The following is a 26,183-nucleotide window of genomic DNA, read 5'->3' as shown; positions in this document are numbered from 1 at the left end:
AATATAAAGCGTAAATGTTTTTTTGTTTCATTCATTTCTTTCTTCCCTTAAAAAAAAAAAGTAGACCACCACTTCTTTCTTAACTCAGATTCCAACGAGCAACAACCTGTCGGACCATCACTCGCCACTATCGGTCACCACTTGCCAGCGCTGGCCTCTTTTTTTGTATTTCCTTGGTCCTCCGTCCCTCAAAAAAACTTAAAACTCAAAACCCACTCAAAATTTATCTAAATCAAAACTTTCTCGCATTTTGTGCGTATGCTCGAGTAAAAAAAAATGTTTTTTGGTTGGGGTGGCATCAATAGTGTCGGCTAATTGGTATTATGGGAACGGTGGCTTTGATGATGTTGATTGAGTAATGATTTTGATGAGTTGCTGAATTAGTTACAAAGACAATTAGATGAGATTGATAAAAGTAATTTCTTGACTATTGTTTGGGTGTAGACAAATTGGGATTTTAGCAAAATTTTTTTCTTGTAAAAATTATCACATGTTTGATTTAGGTAATTTACAAGTAAAAATTTACAAAAAAAATTAAAAAAAATTTATTCCCATATAAAAATTCTACTTGAGATTTAAGGTTTGGATATTGAATTTAAGGTTTATGAGAATTAAAAAAAAATTTATTTATTTAATTTTTTTTTAAAATATATAATTTTATAAGTATAACATATAAATATGATATGTTATTTTGTGTTCAGATAATAAATTTTTATTGATTAAAATAATTAAATTAATAATTTTATAAATAAAATTAACTCTTAAATTAAATTAATATAAATTTTCCAATTATAAATATTTATTTAACAATTATTTTAATTTAATTATCAAATTCAACGAACTATAATAATTCAAAGGGCCACATATTACATTACCACTTAAAAAAAAAAGTGCTAGCAAATTCTTAAAAAACCCAAAAGAAAACTTTAGATTATAAAAGATGTTAATCTGTTAATTCTTGAAAGTGGAAATTGATTCCTAAAATAAAAAAGAAAATAGAAAATGAAGCCTCCCAATAAGAGCAAAAAAAGCCCCTTTCTTTCTCCAAATTTTGATTCCATAAAAATCAGAATAAAAAAAAAATGGCGGAGCCACCATCTTCACCACCGCAATCAGCAACAACAGCAGCCACGACAACAAAGATCACCAATTTGGATGAAGACTCTTTGGCTCATTGCGCCACCTACCTTAGCCTTCAAGACCTCTCAAACCTCGCCATGACTTCCAAATTTCTCCAAAAAGTCGCTTATTCCGACTCTATATGGCTCCACCGCTTCAGGTTTCTTTTCTCGAAAATGTTTATCTCGTTCGCTTTCAGGAGAAAAAAAAGTTATTACTTTTAGAATTCTTAATTTAAAAATAGAATTTATTTTAAGGCAATTTTTGTAGGCTCGAATTTCATTTTCTTTATTTCTTAGTAAAATTGGATTAAAAATAGATTGAATTTAATAGTGAAATTTATTAGAAACTTTGATAAAAAAATCAATAATAAATGAATATATTCATTTTTTTTCCTTTTTAGGTGGATTATTATTATTATTATTATTATTATTATTATTATTATGTATTTGGTTCAATTAGGAAGCGTTGGCCACTAGAAATGCTATCCAGCTCTTCGTCAGGAGTGAGGAAGGCCTATTTGGATTGGCGTACGGCGTTGCATCAGCTTAAATTTGCTGATCCTTTTGTTCTAGACTTATATACGGAAGAAAGGCATTTCGACCATTTACTTCTCGATAAGAATGATATAATCTTTTCTCAAGTATGACCCTGTAATTTTCTTTATCCTGTTTTTAACTCTGTGATACTTTGCATTTGATCGTCATTGAAAAGCTTACTCGGGTTTGTTTACCAAGGGTTATATCATAAGAATGATGAAAATCGACAGCTTTTTGAGCGGAGGCTCACTTATCAGAATGAGTGATCATAATGCAAGAATTACATGCATGAGGTGAGACAATCTGATGGATATCCTTGTCTAATAAGTGGGATATCCTTGTATAATAAGTGACATTGTATGTGGTTCAATCACCAGCATATTTCATCAAATTGAATTTACGGCATGGAGCATGGTTTTCTTGATTATAATTTGTTGATGTCTTTGTGACATTTTGATTTGCAATTTTATGCATACTAATTTAAATCATAAGTGTTTCATGGACATTAGGCGTCAAAAAGGGGTATGTCTGTATGCAAAAGCTATGACTCTTTTTAATAGATGATATGATTGTTCTGCAGATTGTTTCCGCTTAATGAAACTTCTTTACTTCGAAGTGAGATGCAAAGAGAAGAAAATGTTTTGGTAACCTCAAGTTGTGACCACTCAATTCGAATGTGGTGGAAGGTATTATGTCAAGCATTGTTCTGCTTTTGCCCTTTCAACAAAGTTGTATTCTTAGCATTGATTTTATTCCATGCATTGCATTGAGTATTGCTGTTGGTTGTTCATTATTATCATTTTTGTGTTTGGAGTATGAATAGAATACTAAGCTTATCTTTCTCTTAGCCTCTGTTGTTGAAATATCCTGGTTGCATGCTTTGTTTATAGGGTGCTTGCCAACGGTGCTTTAGAGGTCATAATCGTGCAGTTTCTACCTTGTCAGACAAATTATTAGGTGATAGTGGTGTCAAAGTATTGGCAAGTGGTGGGGAAGATGGTACTGTTCGCCTCTGGTCCCTTAGCTCTAGCCGAAAACGTGGCCAACAAGCTTTAAAGGCTACGCTTTATGGGCATCAGAAACCTGTTACGTTAATGTCAGTTGCAGGGTATGAATCTTTTCTTCAAGCAAACTCTTTATTTTTTATTCTACATTGTTCAAACTTAAAACAAACATTATGAAAGATTGAGTTTTAAATTCTTTATGTTTGATTGTATATTCTTTAGTTATAACAAATTACAGCGGGAACCGTACGCATTGGGCTGCCCCTTTTTTTTTTTTATAATTAATAGTTGATTTGTCCATCATTTTCCAGGCACAAACCTTCCCTTTTGGTGACCATGTCAAAGGATTCTAAGGTATATTGTTCACCTTTCTTGTTGAACATTCGCTTCTTAACATCACCTGATTTTACTTTCATGTTTATACTAAGAGATTTCTCAACAGTTACAGTACTATTTCACCATTCTGGGCCTTATAGGTGAGAGTTTGGGATACAACAACATCATCAGCCATTCGTTCTTCAAGTTGTGTGGGAATGACTTCTGTGCCAGGTGCACCTGTGGACATGAAATGCCATGAAGCCTTACTCTATGTTGCTGCTGGTTCTTCTGTTGTAGTAGTTGATTTGAGGACAATGCAAAAGGTTAACACTGCTGCAATATATCAACCAAAATTATACTCCTTTGCAATTATGCCCTCGAAATCTTTAGTCTGCACTGGTGGATTTGGCAAGTAAGACCTTTTCTGATGATGAATACATTAGCTATAATTTTCCCTTCATCATGGTATCATTGTCTAGTAATAAATGAAAGTGTTAATGGAACAGTCTGTAGTTAGAGGGTTGTTCTTCATTTTACATTATGAACTGTGATACTCAAGTGGTGTTAGGCAATGAATAAATTCATTTTCTGAGGATATATGGGCTTGCATACCACCTTCAATCATTGGCTGTTGAGAAAATTTGCTATTATCAACACTTGAACTTTTATTCATCGTAAGTAGGTGTTCTGATGGAAAGTTTTCCATATGTTAAAACATGTTCTAGTAGGAATTTAAGACTGTTTAATCTCAGTATTTGAAACTAATATGGAAAGTGTACACTTAATGCACAGAGCAATGCTTTGGGATATCAGGAGAAACCAGGAGACGTCAAAACCAGAACCAGTTACTGAGTTGGGTGGCCATATGGGTTCAGTGACACTATTACACATGGATCCGTATAAAATAGCTACAGGAGGTCTGGGGGATAACTTTGTTTATGCTTGGGAGACAGACACTGGTAAGCAAACAAATTCTTTGCTTTGTAATCGTCCGGAGCTTGGAAATACCAACATCGGGTGTTCAGCCATGGCCGTAAATGCATGTCAAATTGTTACTGCCAGTTATGGTGAAAATCAGGGACTTGTCCGATTTCGAGATTTCTCTGGTGCCAATAGTCCGATTTTGGAGCACAATGATGAGGATGAGGATGTTTCAAAATTTTGGAGTACACAATCATATAGTGATTCTGACAGATCCGATGAATGATTGACTTGCATCTCTAGTCTCTAAACATCATCTTATGCATATAAATTCAGCTGTCATCAAATCATAGCAAATCAAGATACAGATAAATTTGAATTTTTTTTCTTCTGTTCTTTTTTCCCCCAATATTGTTTCAGCCAGAAGATTGCAAGGTTGTAACATTGAGGTCCTTTACTGTTGCATATTTATTTGCGTTCAATTGAAAAGTGGGCTGAATATTGGGGATTGGGACAATTATGCAAACTCTTCTGGGTTTCTTTTGGGGTCTGACAGTGAAAAATTTTGACTTCACTTCCTCATTGCTATAAACTAAATTTAGTCACTCGGAATCAGAAGTCAAACAGAACAAAAAACTCGCACCCAACTGGTTTTTTGGATCCAAACCCGACTACAATAGGTCTCATATAGCTACTCCTCCATGCTTCATTAGCCAGCCAACAAACCTCGGAAACCTGAAACCCCAGCCAATAAAAAATGTCCACCACCATCTTCCTCCTGATCCTCCTCCTCACCACCACCGCAAGCACCATCATCTCCGTCCCAATCCCAGGCCTAGACTCCTTTCTAAGCCACCAATCTCACCTAGACCCCAAATCCACAAATGACCCTTTTTCATCCCTCTCTTCCTCCCTCAAAAAATCCCTTCCCTCATCCTCCCCGGCCTCTCTCTCCCCATCCACTCCGTCATCTCTGACCTCCTTTCCCTCCCCCTTCCAATTCCTCTCCAAATCCGCCTCGTAGGCCCTAGCTTCTCTTCCCTCCTTACTTCGTTCCGCCAATCCTCCCTTACTTCTTCCCACTTCCACCTCATCTCTTCTTCTCTTTCCTCCCACTCTCTTTCCATCCGCCACTCACTCCACCTAGACATCTCCCTTTCTTCCTCCTCCCTCTTCTCCGCTCTTTCCTCCACTCCTTCCTCCCTCCGTTCCCCTCTCCTTTCCGTCCCATATTCCACTATCGACCCCGTCATTTCCCGCCATTTCGACTACGAGAAAACCGATGAATCCGTTTACATTTACATTTTCCATCTTGGCCACACCTCGAAGCAACCTTACGGCTACTCCTACACTCATTCTGACTCTTCTGCTGGCTACCCCAATTGCATAGGGACCCTTTGGACAGGCACAAAAAGGTATCTTTGAATTGATCTGGGAGCTGGTCCGGTTGACTATGGGCCGGCCTTATCTGGTGATGGGTTACTTGCGAGAGGCGAGTTTCACCCTTTAGCATCCTTTCATGGAAGACCTAAGTCCGCACAAACCTTGCTTCAAGAGTTGGCTTCATTGATATATTATACAGTGCTTATCAGGTACTAGTTGTTCTTCCTTTGAGAATTCCTGTTCATTGTGAGACTACTTTAACTGTTTAGCTTATTCATGTTCACGCATCTGAAAGTAAGGACTTAAGCGGGTTGGATTGAAATGAGATTGAAAAAACGTTTCGTAATGAGGCAAATGATGGTGAGTTGTTGTTTGGCAATCATAGTTTAGAGTTTAAGAGGTATAGTGTTAGGTACGAGGAGTGGTCGATTTGTTCTTTTGCAGTTTCTAGGTCGATCAATTCATATACTTCGAGGTTTCTGTTTGATAATTATACTTTGATTGTGAGCGAGTATTTGGATTCAAAGTGCTTGCATCAGATATATTCTGATTCGGCAGATGAGTTTACGAGGGTTGCAAGGTTGCCAGAGGAGGAACTTGGTAGTACGGTACTTCCTGTTTATGTGTTTGATTTGGATTATAATACAATTTTGTTGCTTGATCGGTATTATCAGTGTGTTTCATTTAAAGATATGGTTATTGTTGTTAGGACAGACTGCTCAGACTGTGAGTGATTACAGTTGTAATGTTCGTCATGTTTTTACACGTACGAGGGAGCTGAAGAGGCCAATTGTTGGTTCAATTATACAGAGTATGTGGGGGGTGTCGCTGACTCATTTGTTGTGGAGCCCTACACATAATAGCACTCTCGTGGATTACACATGGAGTGTTGGTCAGACACCTTTTGGACCATTTTCAGAGATTTCATCGTTGTCTTTTCTGCAGAAGGATGCAGCTCGGAGAAATTTTCTCTTTGACATGGATGAATTACAGTATAACAAGTGCTATTGATGTTCTTGAATCTGTAGATGCACATGGTGGGGATAGAAATCTCCTTAAACAGAAGCAGCATGTTGAGTTCATACAGAGGTGGCACTTGTTCAGGTACAAGCTGGACAAAGCAGTTTCTGCTTTGTCACATTTTGACTTTGAGATGGCATTCTACTACTTAAGGTCCTCAGATCATGATCTTTATGCAATTCACAATCTTGTGTACACTGCATCACAAGAAATTGAAGCATCACTTGTTTGTTTCAAGGACCCACCATTTCCATGGGCTTCAGTAACATTTTCTGCAGTTGGTTTTGTTACTCTCTTATTTTTATGCAAAAAAAGACAAACTTTTCAGAAACAAGAGGAAGCAGTTTTGAAAGTTTTAATGAAACAAAGTTTGTATCATTTGAACATAGTAGAACACATGTTTCCTATGAGAGAGGTAAGTCTCAAGATTGAAACTTGGTTTTACTCAAGAATTACTGAAATTTTAGGGAGAATTCTGCTTTGGCACTCAAATTTTCCTAGCATAATTTGTCAGCTTATGCTGTATTTCCCTTGCATGCTGGATGAATGTCAATTTCGTGCACTTGGAGGATTTTGTGGTATCTGTGATACCCTCATTCTCTTCTTATCTGCATGATTCCATGTCTTTTTTGGAATGCAAATTTACATCCGTTGAGTAACCGAGCCTGCGGTATTGAAGTTGTTCATTTGGATAGTTAGAAAATATTAAGATTCGGCCTGCAACTGACTTCCTTAAAATTTCCCATTGAAATGCGATGCACTTTTATAACCAGATAACAATTATCTATGTTTCTGGACCAAAACCCTACCCTTCACTCATCATCTATCTGTCCATTTATTTGTTCATTCACCCATTCATGCATAATCTCTGTTTGGGTCTCAATCATATGATTAACCTATGTTGTTCAGCTTTGGGTGTGAATGATAAAATTGGGATTTTTGTGCATTTAACTTTACACCCGGTTTTTCCTTACAGTTGGAGGGTCATACCCGATATGCATAGCCCACTTCAAGGAGTCAGATATGTATCTAATATGGCTACATTATGAAAATTGAAAGGTCGGAAGAGCAACACTGAACTCCTCAGTGTCCAACACTACCACTTTTTTGCCTGCTTACCTGTGTCAAAGCCTTTTGCCTTTTCCACTCAAAAAAGAAAAAAAAGTCACTTCTAGCTGTTGTACAATCCAACTGCAGGTAGACTTGTAGAATTTTTTCTTTTGTGGTTCATGCCTCATCGTCCCGAAGTCTGCTGCTGTTTAGTAACAGTTAATGGATGCTTAGTAAGAGGTTGATGATGATGGCAGAATCGGGTTAAGTGAAGGGTGATTGTAGCATCTGTTTTGATGTTTTGATGCGTGTCTTTTAGTTCTACCTCTGCTGTTGTTTATTATGTGGTCTGTCAAAAATTTCATGTGGTTTAGATTGCTGGAAATGTGTTGTTAATGGCTTCTTGAAACTTTAGATTTTTGCTCTCTGAAAATTGGTTTGCCGGGAATTAGGTTGTAGATAGAATTGTGGTTGGGTTTGAGGTTTTTTGGGACTATTTAAGTGGCTATGCAGGAACTGTTTAATGGGAGAGAAAGCAGGGGACTATTTAATGGTTACAATAGAAGGGGCTTTTTGGTCGATGCTACTCTGTATAATTGGTTGAATTGAGATGGGAGGTTTTGTGAATATGGCTGAGCTACGGTTCTATTGATGAATCTAGATAACTGTGGGTTTCGGTTGAGATTGACATAGTGATGGTGATGGAGGCGTTAAGCTTACTGGCGGTGGCAATGTGGTGTTGATTAGGGATGGTTTTTAATTTGGCAATGGTGGGCTTGGAATCGACTACTGGTTGATATGGTAGTGACGGAGACTGGTTAGTAAGAAATGAGGCAGAAAAGGATGAGTAGTGTGATCTTTGCTTAGTCTTTTTCTGTTGATGTAGTGCAATTGCTCTACAGTTTAAATAAAGATGATGAAGATAGGATTTCAGTTCAAAAACTGAGCATCCTATCCCCTTCAATCTGAATTTTGATTTCAAGAAGTAATTGAATTTCTTCATTTTATCCTTCTTTTTTTTTTTCCAAAAAAATAATAAAAATAAATAAATAAAACATAAAAATAAATGAGCTTGCATTGAGTCCAAAAATATAATGAGCCTAATACTTAGATGATAAATTCAAATCAAATGGATTAGATCCAAAGCCCGATTTAAATTGACTCAAGGTTTGAAAAAAATTCAGAATAAAATAGAATGTCTACAAAGATGATAAGCAAGATACATATAATCAACAGAGTATCAAAATTATCAATGAAATGAATTCTGATTTCAATTCAACTAATTGTGTTCATCTTAAAAGGTAATATCTAATATGTTTGAAATTTAAATTATAATACCTTCAATCCCATTATTTGTTATCAGGTTACTGTCCCCTTTATAAAAAAAAAAAAAAAAAAAAAGTTATCAATTTGATTCCAACTATGATCTTGCTGTAATTAAAAATGTAACAGACCTATTCTAATTTGGCAAAATGCTGCAATTGCAATGAATTAGTGCATTGATCCAATCTTTGAAAGAAAATTCATATTTTAAACAACAATATAGTATTGTTACCGTCACCTTCAACAGGTCCAAAACATCTAGGAGATATATCATTTTAAAAAGGCTTGCACATGTTAGGGTTTGATATTTTAGCTCCTACCAAAGAACTATTATTTTAGACATTAATCTTTTTGGTTTTCAACTTTTAAACCAGAAAACTTTGGCACAAAACATGGAGAAGATTATAAGAATTGGGAAGGTTTAATGAAGCGATACCAAGTATTTACATAGTCAAGGTATTAATGTTTCGGAGGTTTTTTTTTTATTTATTTCTTTTTTGGTTTTTAATTCGGCACTTATCCTTTTGTCCTTGAGTTCGAAATTCATTTTTATTTTAATTAAAAAAAAATTTTCCCTCAACATTCAACAATCATCCCTTGGTCAACTATATTTGGATAAGTTGATATGAGGTCTTTACGAGGAATGTTAATTTTACTCAAATTTAATAAATTTTTAATTTTTTATTTAAATGAAAATAGAAATGGATATTAACTTTTAAGAATGACAATTGAAATAGATATAATTTTAAATTTTTATTGGAAATTTATAGCACACGTCCCTACTCTTATATATATTTAATAAATAAATATTTATTTAGGTAATATAAAATTTTATTTTAAATTAATTAGAAAAAATATATTTTTATTTAAAATATATATTTATATATTTATAAAAAAATTATATAAGTGTTTAAATAAAATTAAAAAAGATAAAAAATAATTTTTTAAAAAATATAAATACAAGAATCTATTAAGTTCTCGTACAAATATAAATGAAAATAAACTTAAAATAATCGTTGAATATAAATATAGGAATAAGAATAAAATAATATAAAAATTAAAAATATGTTAGAGAAATATTTTACTTATCTCATACTTTATACATTAATATTTTTAATTTTTACTAATTAACATGTAAAAATTACAGGTTCAAACGAGCTCATACACAAATTATCTTTCTCAATTAGATAAATATAAAGATGAAGGATTCGGAATATATTAAAAATAAACAATTTTAATCTTTAAAAATAAAAAATATGAATTTAAGAGGGTAACTATGTAATTTAAAGCATTACAAAGTCAAAGTCAAAGTCAAAGCCAAACATTCACTCCAATTCAATTCTTCCTATCCACATCAAAATAATCACATCGTCACACACACCGACACAAACACGTGATGTCGCGCCTTGGGATGAGCACAGCAGTTGAAAGCTCCGCGGCAGGATGAACTGGGGGCATTGTTTCACAACTATAGAAATAAGCAAAAAAATCAGTTTGTAGATATATCAATGTCACCTTCCACCTCGTGGTTAACAAGTATTGAAAAAGACATAAAACGCGAATTCTAACCTCATCATTTCACTTTTTCTTCTTATAAGAATTTGCCTACTTATAAAGAAAAAAAAAATTCAATTTTTTAAAAATATTATATAAACTAACTAAATTAAATTTTAAATTCTTATTAATTCATTTTTTAAATCAATAATTAGTACGGATGCGAGACGACTCCTAGTCAAGCAAGCCTTGCTTTAGCTAACAACGTTGAAATAGTCAAGGTTGAAAAAATAAAGAGAATGTCCTAATGCCTCGAGGTTCTAAGTATTGGCGGAGTTAAGAAGGGCAAGCAGTGGCACGACTCCTCAAAAAAAAATTTAATAATAAATAAATGTAAAGCAAAATAAAACACATGAAATACACAAAAATTTTAATGATTCAGTATCAACCAGAGAATTATGTTCATTTGTAATTGTTATTAAAATTTTTTTCACAATATTAAAATGGAAATTACAAAACAAATCACTAAAACACCTTTTGCTCCATATTTTTTAAATTGACAACACTCTAAATATAAATATCATTAAGACAAACGAATTATATATATATATATAAATCTAAAAATAATCTTACTAATAATACTTTTTTCTTTATAAATTTAGTTGACTTACTCATTAAGAGAAGGATAACTTACTTAGAGTTTTATAATTTAAATTCATATAATTTTTTATTAAAAATGAATAAATAAAAATTTTAATAAAAAATCTAAATCGATAGATTGATAAAATCGATGTGAAAATTAATAATATATAAAAAAATTATTAAAATTTTATTTATAATTTAAATTTGATCGATATTTATTTATTGATAAAAATTTTGTTAATATTTTTATCAAAAATATCTATTCAATAAATATATCAAAATTTATTAAATTTTATATGTTAGATTGTTGAAATATTTTAATTTATCATTTTTATTTTCGATTTTAATTTTAATTAATTTATTTTTTATAAAAATTTTTACAAATTTTACCTATAAAATTTTATGTAAATTTTACCACCAAAGAAGGGAAGTTAGGTCAAATGGTGAATGCCAAATCATGAAATTTATGACTAGGGCATGTTGTATTCAAATCAAATGGTGGGGAATCAATGTTGAAAAAGTTTTAGCAAATAATCTATAAGCATGTCTTTGCATTTCTCATGAGTCATGCTTATTTGGATTAACGTAAAACTTTTGTTTTTCTGATTAAAAAAAAAAAAAAAAGGGAGAGAGTGGGTTATTATCCCGAGGCCTAGACCTTCGCAATTCATGTTCTCTCATGAAAACTGTGGACAAAGGTTGAAGCTTTTATTGAATTGAAGCCAAAACCAAATTGCCAAGCCCCCAGATTTTTCCACCCTTCTTGTGATCTACCAAACAGTTTGGCTTAGGCTATCTTTTACAAAGTTTTACGTTACAACTTGCCAAAGCTAAAAAACAATGTAATTAACGGCATGTTAAAAGCCTTTTTATTTGCATGCATTATAAGCCAAACAAAGTAAAAAATGATAATTTTAGACATATTATGATAATACAATATAAAAAAATATAAAAGTGATATAATTAAAACTTTATAAAAAATTTATAATAAATTTAATAAAAATAATAAATATATTTCGTATTTAAAGCCCATTAAAAAGTTTTGACTACCATTGTCATAGGTGTTAAACAATACTTTTTTTTCTTTTTAAGGGAAGGGCATAGCTTTTACAAAAGAAAAAGGAGAAGAGATCTTGACTTGAAATCAAGATTTTTATATCTTCATAAAACTTCTATAGCCATTAGGCCATGAGGTGAAGGACAATATCAACTTTTTTTGCATTAATACTCTTAATCTCCAAAATCAAAACAGTTTTGATCCATTTCTCATATTATCTTTTTCACTTTTAAGTTTTAACCAACTTTTCTTTTTGTTTAATAAGAAAACGTTATGGGTTTTATTTTTTTAAAAATTAAATTAAAGGGCTTTTTTTATATATATATTTCCTTTTTTCTTTGATTTTTCTACATTACCCTATCAAGTTATTGCATTTCTTTTATGAAAACACACCCTTAAGAAATTAAAGCTTTTCACATTTATTAATTACCATTATTGAATACAGCAAAAAATTGAAATATATATATATATATATAAATGGTATTTAAATGGTATATGCGTGCTAAAAAGTCATGTTCGAATCTCAACATTATTTTTATTTATAAGTAGAAGCTTGTGCACGCTTTTTTACGGGATTTGTTTACTTTGTTTTATTTTTTAAAATATAAGATTAACCTGTAAGTTATGAAAAAAAAAATTTATACTTTGTTTTATTTTTTAATATAAATCTAACAGATAACACCCCATTCTTCACGCGCTTTATAAGAAAAACCATAAAAAAAAAGTATAAACTACTTAACTATGGCATGTAGGGATACAGTTGAAAAGTGCAAGAATATTTGCTTCAAATCACAATCTTGAACTATGTCCATGAACAAAATAATGTACCTTCCCAAGCTGATCAAATCTATCAAGCTAATTAAGTAACTCCATTAGTGCTCTCTGTACTTCACGGTCAGCACTTGTTCTTTCATTGAAATGGTGTCCACCAATGGCATCTATCTCATCCATAAAGATGATGCAAGGCTAAATAAAAAGAAAATAAATATAAGAATGATATTAATGGACATAAAGAAGAAAAAAAAATCAAAACTCCAAGTTCTCACTTGGTGATCACGCGCATATCCAAACATTTCTCGTATCAGCCTAGCACTTTCTCCAATGTATTTGTCAATTATTGCAGTTGAAACAACTTGAATTTAGATAAAGAGAAGGCAAATGCATTCATCCGAGGACAGGAAAGCATGCGAGATAAAACCACAAAGGTAAGACACATATGGTTAAAAAATATCGACCTTTAAGAAGTTAGCATCAATATTACTTGCTATTACTCTGGCTAACATTGTCTTGCTTGTACCAAGAGGTCTATAAAGGAGGAAACCCTATAATGAAAACAAGAAATTTCAAATGATTCTTAACCAAACATCACTCCACCACATTGTGCTTCACCCATTAATATACACACAAGCACACTTGAGAGAATGGAAACAGGAAATAGTAATCACCTTGGGAGGTTTAATCCCAACTTTAAGGAAAAGCTCAAGATTCATGAGAGAGAGCTCGATGGAATCCCTCAACTCTTTAATTTGATCAAATAAACCATTAACAACTGAGTAGCTAACATTACCAGGATCTTTATGCAACATGTTATAAATAACCAGATCAACTTGTTAGCCAAAGAAGTACCATGATATCAGACATTTGTAAAGAAAACTTGCTTCTATAGCATAAATATAGCTAAACTAAATAGGATGCTAATAACTTATTTCACGCAGAAAAGCCCGTATGATTGTAAATGTTGTCATGTCGAGAACCACTCTAGTTCCTGAAGTCAATTTCTCCTTATCAACTTTGTTGTGTCAACCAACCACATAACGAGGGCCACTGCTTGCTTTAACAATCACTGAAACACTATACAAACATCCAATTTTATAGTTATTTATCAATTCTAAAGAAAAATGAATTAAAAAGTAGCCTAAAAATCCAATGCAACTACTTAGATGCCAGACTATGCAATTATATTAAAAGGAACACATAAATGAAGTTTATAAGTTTTTAATCCAAGTATGGAAGATGATTATATCAACCATAGCTGCTACTATGTTCTTTATCAAAGAAAAAAGCCAGTTTAAAATGTGTGAGGATAATACGGCTGCTGCATCAAGCAAAAAGCAGTTATCATAGCTGATATGGATTTAAATTGAAAGACAATGGATTGCCAATATCAAAAGATATCATTGAATTTCAATTAAAAGAATAAACCAACAAAAGTATGCTACACTCACCATTCCCACGAGAACCAACCCTATCATACTTCTTTTCCATATCCAAAATCTGTCGCAAGACTCACAACTAAAAAACACATAAAAAAAACAAAGCCATAATCCTCACAAATTGTGAAGAACCCGGTAGAAAAAAGAATAAAAAATAAAGAAAAAAAATAAAAGGTACTTTTGATCGAACAATGAAAGGCTTAGACCGTTTGAACAAAGATTTGGCTAGTGAAAGAAGAAGGGAAAAGAGAAGAGAAAATGATAAGTGTAATATTTCTTAAATATATAATCAACTCTTTTAAGGTGGAAATGGAAAAATTGAGCTATTTTTTTAATTCTAATGAAAGTGGAATGCTAAAAAACAGATCATTAAGCAAAACTATTAAAAATCCATTTAGATAGTCAATGAAATTGATTATGATAAAATTAAAAATAACATGATATACATGTTTGAATGCAAATGCACACTGAGATTGAATATGACAATCGACTGTCCCTCTACAACAAAGAAAATAAAACATATCAGATGCAGTTGCGTAACTCAACTGTTAAAATGAAAGCCATATGAGACATGTAGTGCCTTCTCGGGTCCTATTTAGAGCCTTAAGAAATCTCTATTAGTTATCGTTTGCAAAAGCTCCCCAATAACTGTATAAGGACCAATCAATGCAGATAGCAAGGTGAAGAGACTACTTACTTGAAGCTCAATCGTCTACTCCTGGTTTAGATTACAAATGACAAATGGAAGAAGGCCATATGATCGAAGTATGCCAATTCCACCTGAACAGAAATGTTCAATGAAGTTAAAAACTCTATATGTAATAAGCAAGACCTTCTTTCGTTTATTTCCATCACTCTTGCCATACCTTTATGTCAAAATAGACTATACATGTGAAGGATTTGTCGGTGTTAGTTGTGATAGTAACATTTTGGTAAGGCCTTATCTCATTGATTTTACTCGGAAGGTCAATTGAATAGCACTCATGGCCAATTAATCCTAGATTATCTGCATCCTTACCGGGCTTAAAACAAAGAGGAATAATTCCCATACCAACAATGGATTCTTTCAAAGTTCTTGGCCATAATTGCTTTCACTCCTTGAATAAAGCAAAAAACTACTCTTTTTGGTATGACAACCATTTTAATTGAAACAACTCCCAATTACTAAAAAAAAACACAAATAAACCAAAAAAAAAAAAAAAAAAACACCATGCATGAAAACAATCATTCAAACACAAAATCAAAGCCCATAAACTACAAAAAGAACAATCTGCACAATGCATGAAAAACAAAAACAATAAAACAAACAACATGCATGCACACAAACAACAATGTCAAAACAACTCCAATTCCTTATTTTTTATGCAAATATTAAACATGCTTAAAATTTTGAGTTACAACACAAAAATTAGCATATAAACTCATAAACTTAACTAACACTAATCACTAAATTTTACTAACCTCCAAATTAAATCACAAAATCAAAATGCCCTTCCCTTTCTGGTTAACTGCTGCATTATCATTCTCCTCCTCTTCATCATACTCATCGTCACTATCTTCATAGTCATTCTCATCCTCATCATTTTCTCATTTGGCGTCGATTCTAGGTTCTTCATTCTCATGTCTAGATTCAGGGACAGAGGAATCGTTATTTCCAGAAAGTTCAAGAGTGTGACCATTGGATGAGTAATTTCATTCTTTAGCATCGATTATTTCGTCGTTGGCTTAAAGCTTTTGGGATTTCGAGAGGTTTCTTGGTCTTGGGAGGTGAGGTCAAGCTTTCTCCCCTATTCCCTCATTCAATCGTTCTTTTTCTTTTTCTCTACCATCTGTCTTGAAAAATCCAAAAGTTTTAGTGAAGCTTCAATCTTTCACTCGAATTTACCCTTCAGTTGTTTTTTTAATACATTAATTAGGTGTATAGCAAATTACAAATCCAACTAGTCAAGGGATAACTTTTATATAATAGTTATAGATTATATGAAAAAAAAGTCAAGTTGATAAAACGTATTTTTAGACTGCAAAATGAAGCCCAAGTGTTCTAGACATGAACAAGGGTAAAAAATAAATAAATAAATAAATAAATAATTAGATTTAAATTCTCCAAAATCTTTTATCTTATTGAGATATATTTTGTTCAAATTCATTATTTGATTTTTTTGTAGGTTTTTGAAATTTTTCTTAGAATAAGTATTATTAAATATGGAGCCTTTTACTGAATTATATGTAATTTCTTTTGATAGGAAAGAATTACGTAATTATACAGAGCATTTCACATATGAGATAAATGCTTTAGAAAAAAAAAATACTCTTCTTCCCAATCAACTTTTGAGTATTATAAGAATATTTAACTACTTATTTTCATTCTCTTTTTGAAATTATCCATGTAAATTTACTTAAATTGAAAAAAATAAAAATAAATTAGCATGAGCAAAATCTAATACATATATTATATTACAACATACCATGTTACATAATCAAAATTATTTATGTGAATACTTAAGTGGATAATCTCTTTTAATGACATATAAGATAATATTTATATTATTTTATTTATCAAATAAAATTTTCAATAAATTATTTAAATTGAATATTTTGGATAATTATTTAAATTGAAATCAAAATTTATCTAAGATTGAAATTTTTGCATAAGATTTGAATTCAAATATATTAAATCATAAATTATCTTTTCTTTTTAAATTTAATAACAGTTCCAAATATATATACTTAATAAAATTTTATTTTTGTTAAATAATTCTATTTAATAAATTATTTAAATTTAATATTTTTAGATAATTATTTAGATTCAAATCAAAATATATCAAAAGTTAAAAATTATTTAATAGATTATTTAAATTTAATATTTTTAGATAAGTTAATAAATTACTGACTATAAAAGCATGTATTTTTAAAGTAATAAAAGCTTACATCTTTATATGAAAATATGAGACATTTGAATGTTGATAAAAAAGTTATATAAAAATATGTTTTTGCTTTGAAAACAAATATAATGTTTTATTTATGTTTTAAATAAATACTTTTATATTATATATTTGGTTAATTTATTTGTTTCTCTTTAATCCATAACTTTTTTTAATTTTGCTTAAATTGATTATAATTAACTTTTTGTATTATATATATATATTTGTTTTATTCATTTCTTCAATGTTTTTATTCTCTGTTAATTTATTAATATATTTACTTTTATTATTATATATATTTAATCTTGACAAATTAATATGTAAATTTATATTCTTTATTTCCTTATACTATACTTTTTATTATTAAATTTCTTTATCTATAATAGATGAAATGAGAAGAATGATGATCACTACCATATCTAACTCACAAAAAATACTATCAATTATGTTAAAAATGATTAAAAATAAAAAAAATATTTCAAAAAAACAGTTTTTAAGCATAACATAAAGAATTATTGTTTTCCTTTTATTTAAAAAATAACTTTATTTTGTTGACATATATAGAAATAATTGTTAGCTCAATATATTTGCGTAATAATTACTTGAAATATGTAAAAAATAAGAACTAATAAAAAGCAAATGAATATAATAAAATTAATAATTGTGATTTGTTATCCAATAAAAAATATATATATACACCACCCAATCAACAATATCATAAAAATAATTAGTAATCTTAACTATTTAAATATTGATTCTTGATTTTTATCAAATAAGAAAAAAAGGAAGGAAAATTTTTAGTACTTAGCAAATAAATTGAAGAAAATATTTTTAATGAAAAAAAAATTTTATAATTCTTGAAAATTTATAAAAGTTTAGACTTCTTTTAGATGAACAATATCATTTATAATATATTATATATAAATTATCATTTAATTGTAACTTAATATTTATAAATATATAATTATATATTAGATAAATAATTAAAAAATAAATTTAAAATTATGAAAAATTTAATAAAAAATCCCGTACATTGTATGGCTTAAAAAATCTAGTTGTCACATAAAATAGTTACATATTTCCATACATATAATATTTATTTGTCAAGAGTGATTGGACTTATAGCAACAAAATTTCTCCTAGCTGATAATTTTTATGTTGTTTTTAATTAAATATTAATTTTCGGTTAGTTTTTAAATTATAACTTTTCAAACACAAATATGACAGCAATTTAATTATAAAATATTGAATTTTTAATTTAAATGATTAAAATTAAATAATGATAACTTTAAAAAACATATATATATATATATATATCTCTTCCAATAGTCGCATGATTTCTTGTGGGGAAACTAAAGATTCAAAAAAACATTTTTTTAGAAAATTTCCCAAAATATTGGTAACATTTAAGTTAGAAAAGTAATTCAAAACGATGAAAGAAATATAAAATAAATATATGATGTATAATATTCTTTCATAAATTAAGGCATGTGAAAAACCAAGGAGATAAAGATGCCCATGCTTTTTGACATGCCATGCACTATGCAGATTGTGATATATAGAAGAGACTCATTCAACAATTACAGAAAGAAAAAAAAATCCAGTGCATTTTTCTTTGGATTGCAATTTCACCATTTTATTTTAATATTTTGAATTAAAATGTAAAATAATTCAATTAAATACTTAATTTTTACCTCAAAATTAGTATTTTGATATAAAACTCTTCTTAAGACGTCAATTTTACCCATATCTAATATAAAGAACTCAAATTTTTTATCTAAATAGAGATGTTGATGCACATTACATCATGAGTATAGGGATGAGATGTGTATGATATTAATTTTTATTAAGTATGAAGATGGGAATGGAGATGGGTAATATAGTATTTACCTCATATCGGTATTTTACATATATATTTATTATATAGATTTTTATTAAATAATATAAATTATAGTTTTAGATTAATTAAAATTAATATATTTTTATTGAGAAAAAATATAATATATATTTATAAAAAATTACCTAAATTACAAGATAAAAATATAAAAAGTTTTTAATATGAAAAATAAAAAATTATCTAAATTACCATTGGGTATGGTATGGGGATGGATATAATATGAAAATACGAGGATGGAGATGGTGAATACTCTATCTTATCCATTGACATCTTGTATCTTAAAATTTGATATTTTAAAGATTTTTGTAAGAAATTGAAATGCTTTAACGATTTTTTTTTTTTTTATAAATCATTCAAAACTCACATGTTTTTATGCTTCTATATGTGTTTATTTTTTATATATATTATAGATGGAAAATCATTAAGTTTTATACTAAACAATAGAAGATAATTCTTTCTTATTCTATATTTATGTACCAAGAAAGAACATTTCTTTTTAATTCCATAATTTCAACTCTTTTATATCAAAATTCGAATCCAAAATTTAAAACTTGAAATATCAAATTTTGACCTTCAAGATACTTGCTTGGATACTTATATATTTGTTAGTTGTTGAAAATTATGTAAAAAGAAAATTTTTTTAATACGAAAAATTATTAATTAGAAAAATAGATTTATTGTTGGGTTTATTAGCACTTTCATGATATCAATAAAATAATATCAAACAAAATTTTTAGTTATAAGAAAGCGTCACCAAATATAGTAAATCTTAAGAGGATGTATATCCATAGAATACAAGATTATCCGGTTATGAAAATAACACCCAAAAAATTTGAAAGAGATTTCCATATTCACCAACAACAAAATACCACCAAATTCCAATCATTTTTGAAAATTCCCAAAAACTAAAGTCCTCAAGTGCAAATTTTGTTTCTTAGGCATATAAAAAGGGAAGAGTGAGAAAAAAATTACAAAATCCGAAAATTGATTTAAAATTATGATATTCAGTTTATTTCGGATCAATTTTTTTTATTCGATAGAGATCAAATTTGAATATTAAATATATATATTAAATTTGAATCATATTTCGAATCGAAAAGTAAAAGAAAAAAAAGAATTAAATCAAATTATATATTTTTAAATTTTTATATATATTTGAAAATTTTTTAAAATAAAAATAATAATATCATATCAAAATTTACTTAAATATATTAAAATTTTATATTATAATAATATATAAAAATTAAAAAAATTAAAAATTAAAAATCAATAAATTAAATAAAACTGAATTGATAAAATTTAATTTGATTCAATTCAAATTTAATTAAATTTTAAAATTTCATAAATTATATAATGCTCAAAAAAATTAAACTAAATTTGATTTGAATGGATCTATTATCTTCCTTATAGAAAGGAAATCTGTTAATGTTTTTAAGTGCGGACGTATATTATAGAACATAATAAAATCAAGGGCAAAAATGGGAAAACTCAGATGCGCGATTTTGACGGCGGAGAGTTGATACGAGTGAGGAAAATAATTGAAAAAATTAAAAAAAATAATTTTAAATTGTTGTATTTAATTTAGTTTAGATTAATTTTTTATTTGATTTAGAATAAATTTAAATATTAAAAATAAATAATAAGTTCGAATTAAATTTAAAATTAAAAAGTAAAAAAAAAGAAATAAAATGAATTATTTATTTATTTTTATTAAATTTTAAAATTTTTATAAAATAAAATAATTATTTTATGTAAATTTATTTAAATATATTAAAATTTATATTAAAATAGTATAATAATAAATAAAAAAAATTAAATTTAAAATTTAATAATCAAATTAATAAAATTTAATTTCAATTAAATTTATTTTTTAAAAAATAATCTATTTAAATTCAAATCAAAATTTAAAAATTTATATTTTTATATATTTAAAAAAAAAAACCAAATCGGATCACCACAGTTAGGATATTAAATCCGCTGTTTGAAGTAGCCCATAGATTTTTTGCAGGGGAAGTAGTTTCCACGACTATGGCCCCTGGTTTTCACTCTCTCTCAAAAACCAACAGTTCCCTCTTTCCCTTTCAGCTTAACTCTAGGCTTTCATTCCTTCTTCTTCTTATGCCCTTCCTTTAAACCCCTTCATTTCCCCTTCTTTTTCTTCACCAACAAAGATGCCAACTTTCACATCTCTCTATTACTCCCCTTCAACTTGTACAAAAATCCTATCTTGAATTACATAAAAAAAAAACAAAAACAAATTTTTACATTCTTTTAGCTCCCCTGTTTTCCTCTGTTTTTCCTTGTTCATTGTTATTTCTGGGTTCTTTTCACTTTTTCTTTAATACCCAGATTTCAATTTTCAGTTTTAAACAGTTTTCAGTTATACCCATATCGAAATTTAGCTCTTTTTGTCTATGCTCCCTGATAGAGTTGACTCAAAGTTCTAAAGGGAAAATTTGGAGGCTGAATGGGGAGAGCAACTTTGGCTGATATAAAAGGGAAAGATTTGAGTGCATTGGCTAAGGAAACCAAAACAAATACAGGAGATACAAATAAAGTTTCCAATGCGAATAAGAATAGGAATAATACTTCAGATAGCAGGGGAAAGAAGAGCCGGCGGCGGCATGGGAAGATGATTATGCCGGCTGCAGTCCTGGTGTCCCCGGTTCAAAGGCTTTTCGATACTTGCAAGGACGTTTTTGCCTTATCCGGGACTGGAATTGTCCCTACTCCGGATAAAATTGAACAGCTTAGAGCTGTTTTGGGTATGTCTTGATTGTGGTTTTATTGGTCATAGGATTGGTTTACTTTAGTGTATAAATGTAGTTAATTGATACAAAAAAGTTGTTAAATTTGGTGATATTAAATTTCTTTGAAATAGTTTATATGTCTGAATTTTGATTGAATTTGGGGACTGATAAACATTGAAATTTGTGAATTTGGTTCAACATTTTTTTCTGAATTTTGTCTTTTGACAACGCTGTATGCTCTTAATATTTGATGAAATAATCAAACACTTTACCATCCTCCATAAAATTTTTAATTTTTAGAAAATGCCAGCCATTTAATATAAATATTTACATACATACTATTTTTTTACTTCTACTCTTTTCAAAAGGGTCACCTGTGGCATGTAGCCATTGACTAACCACTCATTAACCACTCGTCTGTCAGCATATGGAGAGATCATAGGAATGTGATATCATGAACTACTAGTAGCTACTTCTATCACATAATATGAGAAGATAGGACTATAAAAAATGTTGGGAAGTGTACCATTACTCTTGTTTTACCGCAATTCCTTTGAATATTCGTGTTGTGGGCTGCGTGCTTTGTTATTTTATTCATGTTCTTCTTGCCTATGGTTCATTAGTATCCTTTAAGGCTTTCGTACATGTATTTTTTGTGTACTTTTTAAGAAGTGTCGGTTAAAATCTTTCAATAAATTATGTAACATGGTATAATGTGTTTCAGATGTCATAGGAAAGATATCTCATGTTTGGATCCTATGTCAGTTCTTTCTTTATAATGTGAAGCATTATATTTTGACTACATTTTTTTTTTTTTTTGCTTTGAATATGTACTGGAAAAATAGAAGGTGCATCCATCTTGTATGCAGCCATTTTGCTTTCTCTAATTTTGATGCACCTTAGTTATTTGTGATGCAAACTCTCCCACCATGTCTTTTTTTTTTTTGTATCTTCTATGGGCATTGAATGTGGTTGTTTCAATTGAAATAAAGTTGATCAGGTTATTCAGCCTTCGATTACTGTTGTCTTCCCTTTATAAGTAAAGAGTCAGTAAAAGAGATGCAGTCATTTGTTTATTATCTAAAGAATGCAAAGGCGTAACTAATGGAGATAGAGCCAAAGAATAACAATTATGTTACCTATCACAGACGTCTTCAGCTGCCTGGCCTAGTGGCCAAGCAAGCCTTAAGAAGACATAAGGCTGGGGTCCCCCCTTCCCCCTTGTTGTAGGGCTCTGCCTCCCTAGAAACCAAAAAAAAAATGTTAACTATCACAGATGCTACTCATGTGATAATGACGTTACTTCTGTTTGTTTTTGTGTAGATGAAATCCATCCTGCCAATATTGGTCTTACCCCACGAATGCCATGTTTTAGTCCACCCAGTTATCAGCGAGCTCCACCAATAACATACCTGCACATCCATGAGTGTGAAAAGTTTTCGGTACATAAAGCTTTATCGAAATGCATTTTATGACCTTTAAGAAACCCAAGCCACAGTTTGACTCAGCGTAGCGTGTCTTAGTTTGGACTTGTAAAATTTTTCATTTATTGCAGATGGGCATCTTTTGCTTGCCACCATCTGGTGTCCTTCCACTTCACAATCACCCTGGAATGACGGTTTTCAGTAAGCTTCTCTTTGGGACTATGCACATCAAATCATATGATTGGGTGGTTGATGTCTCCAGCAATGCATCAGCTGTTGTGACTCCTTCAGAAAGTATGTGTTTTTCTATGGTTATAATTGTTTTTTCTATTGCTTTCTCTGCAGATGTGTATATATGCATTTTCTTTAGGGCCATATAAAGGGTGGTTCTTCCAGACTTTTATGCTGCTGGCCTTAAGATGCTGCAAAAGCTGGTACAGGTGCTTATTCTTGAAAAAAAAAAAAAAGGAAGAAAGAGGAGGGCAGAGGTGGGACTGGAGAAAAAAAAAAAGATAAGCTGCGTTGATTGGGATTTTAGTGGCAAAGAGAAATAATTATAGTTAAAAAACAGATTGGTTATGTTAAAACCAAATTGTTGATGAGGGTTTATACTTGGAATACTTAATGGCTCATGTATGGCCAATGCCATTGGTTAAGAGCCAGGGTAGAATAGTGGACAGATCTCAAAATTTTGTATGTTGCAACTTAGGTTGTGCACTTCTTATGTTGGACATGATGGCCCATTAGAGATAGTTTTTAGATGAACTCAAAGAGCCACATTTGCTTAAAATTATACCCTGGAATGATTTATATGCTTAGAATGCAGTATATGAAGATGTTGCTATGTTTTCAATGCGTTTCTTATAACAATAGTTGGAAGCCCCGCTAGAAACCCTTAAAGAGACACTATGGTGGACAAGAATGAACAGGCGTAAAAGAAGCATCATCCTTGATTTACGTAGAAGGAAATTACCATGGCACCATTTTTTTTTTTTGCAGCAGTGCAACATCCTGCAGCCCGGTTGGCTAAGGTTAAGGTCGACTCTGACTTGACTGCTCCTTGCAACACCTCCATACTATATCCAGCTGATGGAGGCAACATGCATTGCTTCACAGCGGTGACAGCATGCGCCGTGCTGGATGTTCTAGGCCCTCCATACTCAGATCCTGAAGGACGGCACTGTGCGTATTACTATGACTATCCCTTCACAAAGCTATCGGGTACCATTTTGCTTCTTGACATCCAATTTCCTCGTGATTTTTGCCTTGCTTATTGAAATCATGCTTACTGAAAATTCTTGAAAACTTCAGTTGATGGAGTAACAGTACCTGAAGAGGAGAAGGATAAGCATGCATGGCTTGAAGAGAGGGAGAAACCTGAAGACTTGGTTGTTGTTGGAGCATCATACACAGGCCTTGAGATTGTGGAAAAATGAATCAGCGATGTACATCATCCTGTAATTCACATCATTTTCTTAATCCATGCTGTCTTGTCAATGGCTGCCGTGCAGCATTAGGAATTTTATTTCCTTCGTTTTCGTTGTTTTTTTTTTCTCCTTGGTGGGGCATGGTTACTATTTGTTTTTCTTTTTCCTCACGGTTTTCTGTACATAGAAGGAAAGAAAAAGACGAAAAAAAAAAAAAGGCAAAACTGTTGAATGGGCAGCGGATAAAGTTGTAGTTCAATGAGAAAAATGTTAAAATGCACTCTTTTTGTAGTGTCGTCATCATTTTCCAATTCGTTTTTTCCTCGTATTTCCTTTCCCCTGTAAATGACTGACCTGATGATAGAGATTTATGACAAACATGCCAAATTTTGCCCTTTTTCTATTATCCTAATAAAGTCTCATTTTTTGATGATTTTGATAACTTAAATGCATTAGAAGAATAAATCTTTTAATATGATTGTCGTTTTTTTCAATTCAGTTTAAGGCTTTGAGCTATTGAATGGCAAAGACAAGTGGGCCAGGGGTAGCCTCGGGAATTGATAGGACTAGGGGCATTTGAATGACTATTTGTGACAGAGCAGAAATACTGTTTTGTCTTGAGGTTCTTGTACTATTAAAAAAGAAGAGTTTGTCTCTGTCATGTCTCTCAAAAGTCTACATTATGTGTTGAGCATGATTATCATATCATCATGTTACTATAAATACTAACAGTACCAATAATAATCATTCAGCTGGGCTGGGTTACCAAGAATGGTTTCTGCATGCTTATCTATTTCAGACAACTTTCCAGGAAAGCTGCTATGTTGTATCTAAGCATGCTTATCTATTAAACTTTTTTCTTTTGGTCGATGCTTATCTATTAAAGTAGCTGTTGCTGATATTGTTCCAACATGCAGTTGGAGAGAAGTTATGACTGTGGGCATCATGATTGCTACCCTTTTGTATAATAACAACCGGCAAGTTTAATGTTTAGTAAATTTTGATAGTTCCAGAATAAAATGTTTAATCAATCAGTGTCAAACGTTAATTTTGTTGAAGACTAATAAATTGTTAAGATTTTGATTATTTCTAGATTTAAATCAATTGCAATATATAAAGTGTTTGATTTTGTACAGATGTTTAATGGTTCTTCATATAAACATTGTCTCACTTTTTTTTCTCTATAAACATCGAAATTTAATGTTTGAACTGTGGATAATTTGTGGATATTGTCTTATATTTAATGTATAAACATTGAAATGTATGTTTGAACTGATAACATCATTGCCAGGACAACACAAAAATGTTTCTTTTAACCAGTATTCGGGCTACATTGTAACAGATGCTAGACATGGCAGAACTCTTTTGTACTACTTTGTTGAAGCCGAATCCAATACAGTTGAATTGTAACCTTTAACTTTGTGGCTCAATGGAGGTTCAAATTAGAATTAATTTACATTTCTTGGTTCATGAAACATTACTGTTTTGGCCCATATATTTGGGCCGTTGGTTCAAGGACTTCTCTCATTCTTGAGTCCTATTAGGAAATCTTTGAGAAGTAGTAGAAGCATGAATTGAGAGAAAAAAGTCTGAAATATTGAGACACTACTGCCACCATATTATTACTTTTTGTCTTTTTAAAATGAGTAGCATACTTTTAAAATTAGTTGAGTTAGTAAGA

At 30.6% G+C, this 26,183-nt stretch overlaps 2 protein-coding genes, 1 long non-coding RNA gene and 1 pseudogene across 6 annotated transcripts; 3 read left to right on the top strand and 1 right to left on the bottom strand.

Moving 5' to 3' along the window:
- Nucleotides 1-897: 897 nt before the first annotated feature.
- On the top strand, nt 898-4,292 carry LOC111299605 (uncharacterized). 2 transcript variants are annotated; one of them, XM_022894884.2, is made up of 8 exons: nt 898-1,279; nt 1,582-1,762; nt 1,857-1,951; nt 2,239-2,344; nt 2,549-2,766; nt 2,974-3,016; nt 3,139-3,392; nt 3,773-4,292. In XM_022894884.2, exons 1-8 carry the CDS (start codon nt 1,083-1,085, stop codon nt 4,185-4,187), a joined length of 1,509 nt encoding a protein of 502 aa, XP_022750619.2. In that variant the 5' UTR covers nt 898-1,082; the 3' UTR covers nt 4,188-4,292. The 2 variants fall into 2 exon arrangements, with proteins under 2 accessions (XP_022750619.2, XP_089603711.1); XM_089747585.1 differs by lacking the exons at nt 1,582-1,762; nt 1,857-1,951 and having other exon boundaries at nt 903-1,279.
- Nucleotides 4,293-4,649: 357 nt separating this feature from the next.
- Nucleotides 4,650-8,363, top strand: LOC111299604 (uncharacterized; annotated as a pseudogene). Its single transcript, XR_016329877.1, has 2 exons — nt 4,650-6,719; nt 7,281-8,363. The product of XR_016329877.1 is annotated as an uncharacterized LOC111299604 (transcript).
- A 4,222-nt stretch (nt 8,364-12,585) lies between these two features.
- On the bottom strand, nt 12,586-15,871 carry LOC111300954 (uncharacterized). Its single transcript, XR_016329517.1, has 3 exons — nt 15,545-15,871; nt 12,917-14,863; nt 12,586-12,836 (listed from the first exon to the last, which is right to left on the bottom strand). It is a non-coding gene; the product is annotated as an uncharacterized LOC111300954 (long non-coding RNA).
- Nucleotides 15,872-20,854: 4,983 nt separating this feature from the next.
- On the top strand, nt 20,855-24,813 carry LOC111299603 (plant cysteine oxidase 2-like). 2 transcript variants are annotated; one of them, XM_022894882.2, is made up of 5 exons: nt 20,855-21,666; nt 22,975-23,093; nt 23,207-23,369; nt 24,078-24,296; nt 24,387-24,813. In XM_022894882.2, exons 1-5 carry the CDS (start codon nt 21,369-21,371, stop codon nt 24,509-24,511), a joined length of 924 nt encoding a protein of 307 aa, XP_022750617.2. In that variant the 5' UTR covers nt 20,855-21,368; the 3' UTR covers nt 24,512-24,813. The 2 variants fall into 2 exon arrangements, with proteins under 2 accessions (XP_022750617.2, XP_022750616.2); XM_022894881.2 differs by having other exon boundaries at nt 20,906-21,666; nt 24,075-24,296.
- The last annotated feature ends 1,370 nt before the right edge of the window (nt 24,814-26,183 follow it).

This window comes from Durio zibethinus, chromosome 18, assembly GCF_047325235.1.
Source record: "Durio zibethinus cultivar Kanyao isolate XHJ-2024 chromosome 18, ASM4732523v1, whole genome shotgun sequence".
Taxonomy (NCBI): Eukaryota; Viridiplantae; Streptophyta; class Magnoliopsida; order Malvales; family Malvaceae; genus Durio; species Durio zibethinus.
Note: the sequence above shows the minus strand (reverse complement) of the source record. Positions and strands in the feature narration are given on the sequence as shown.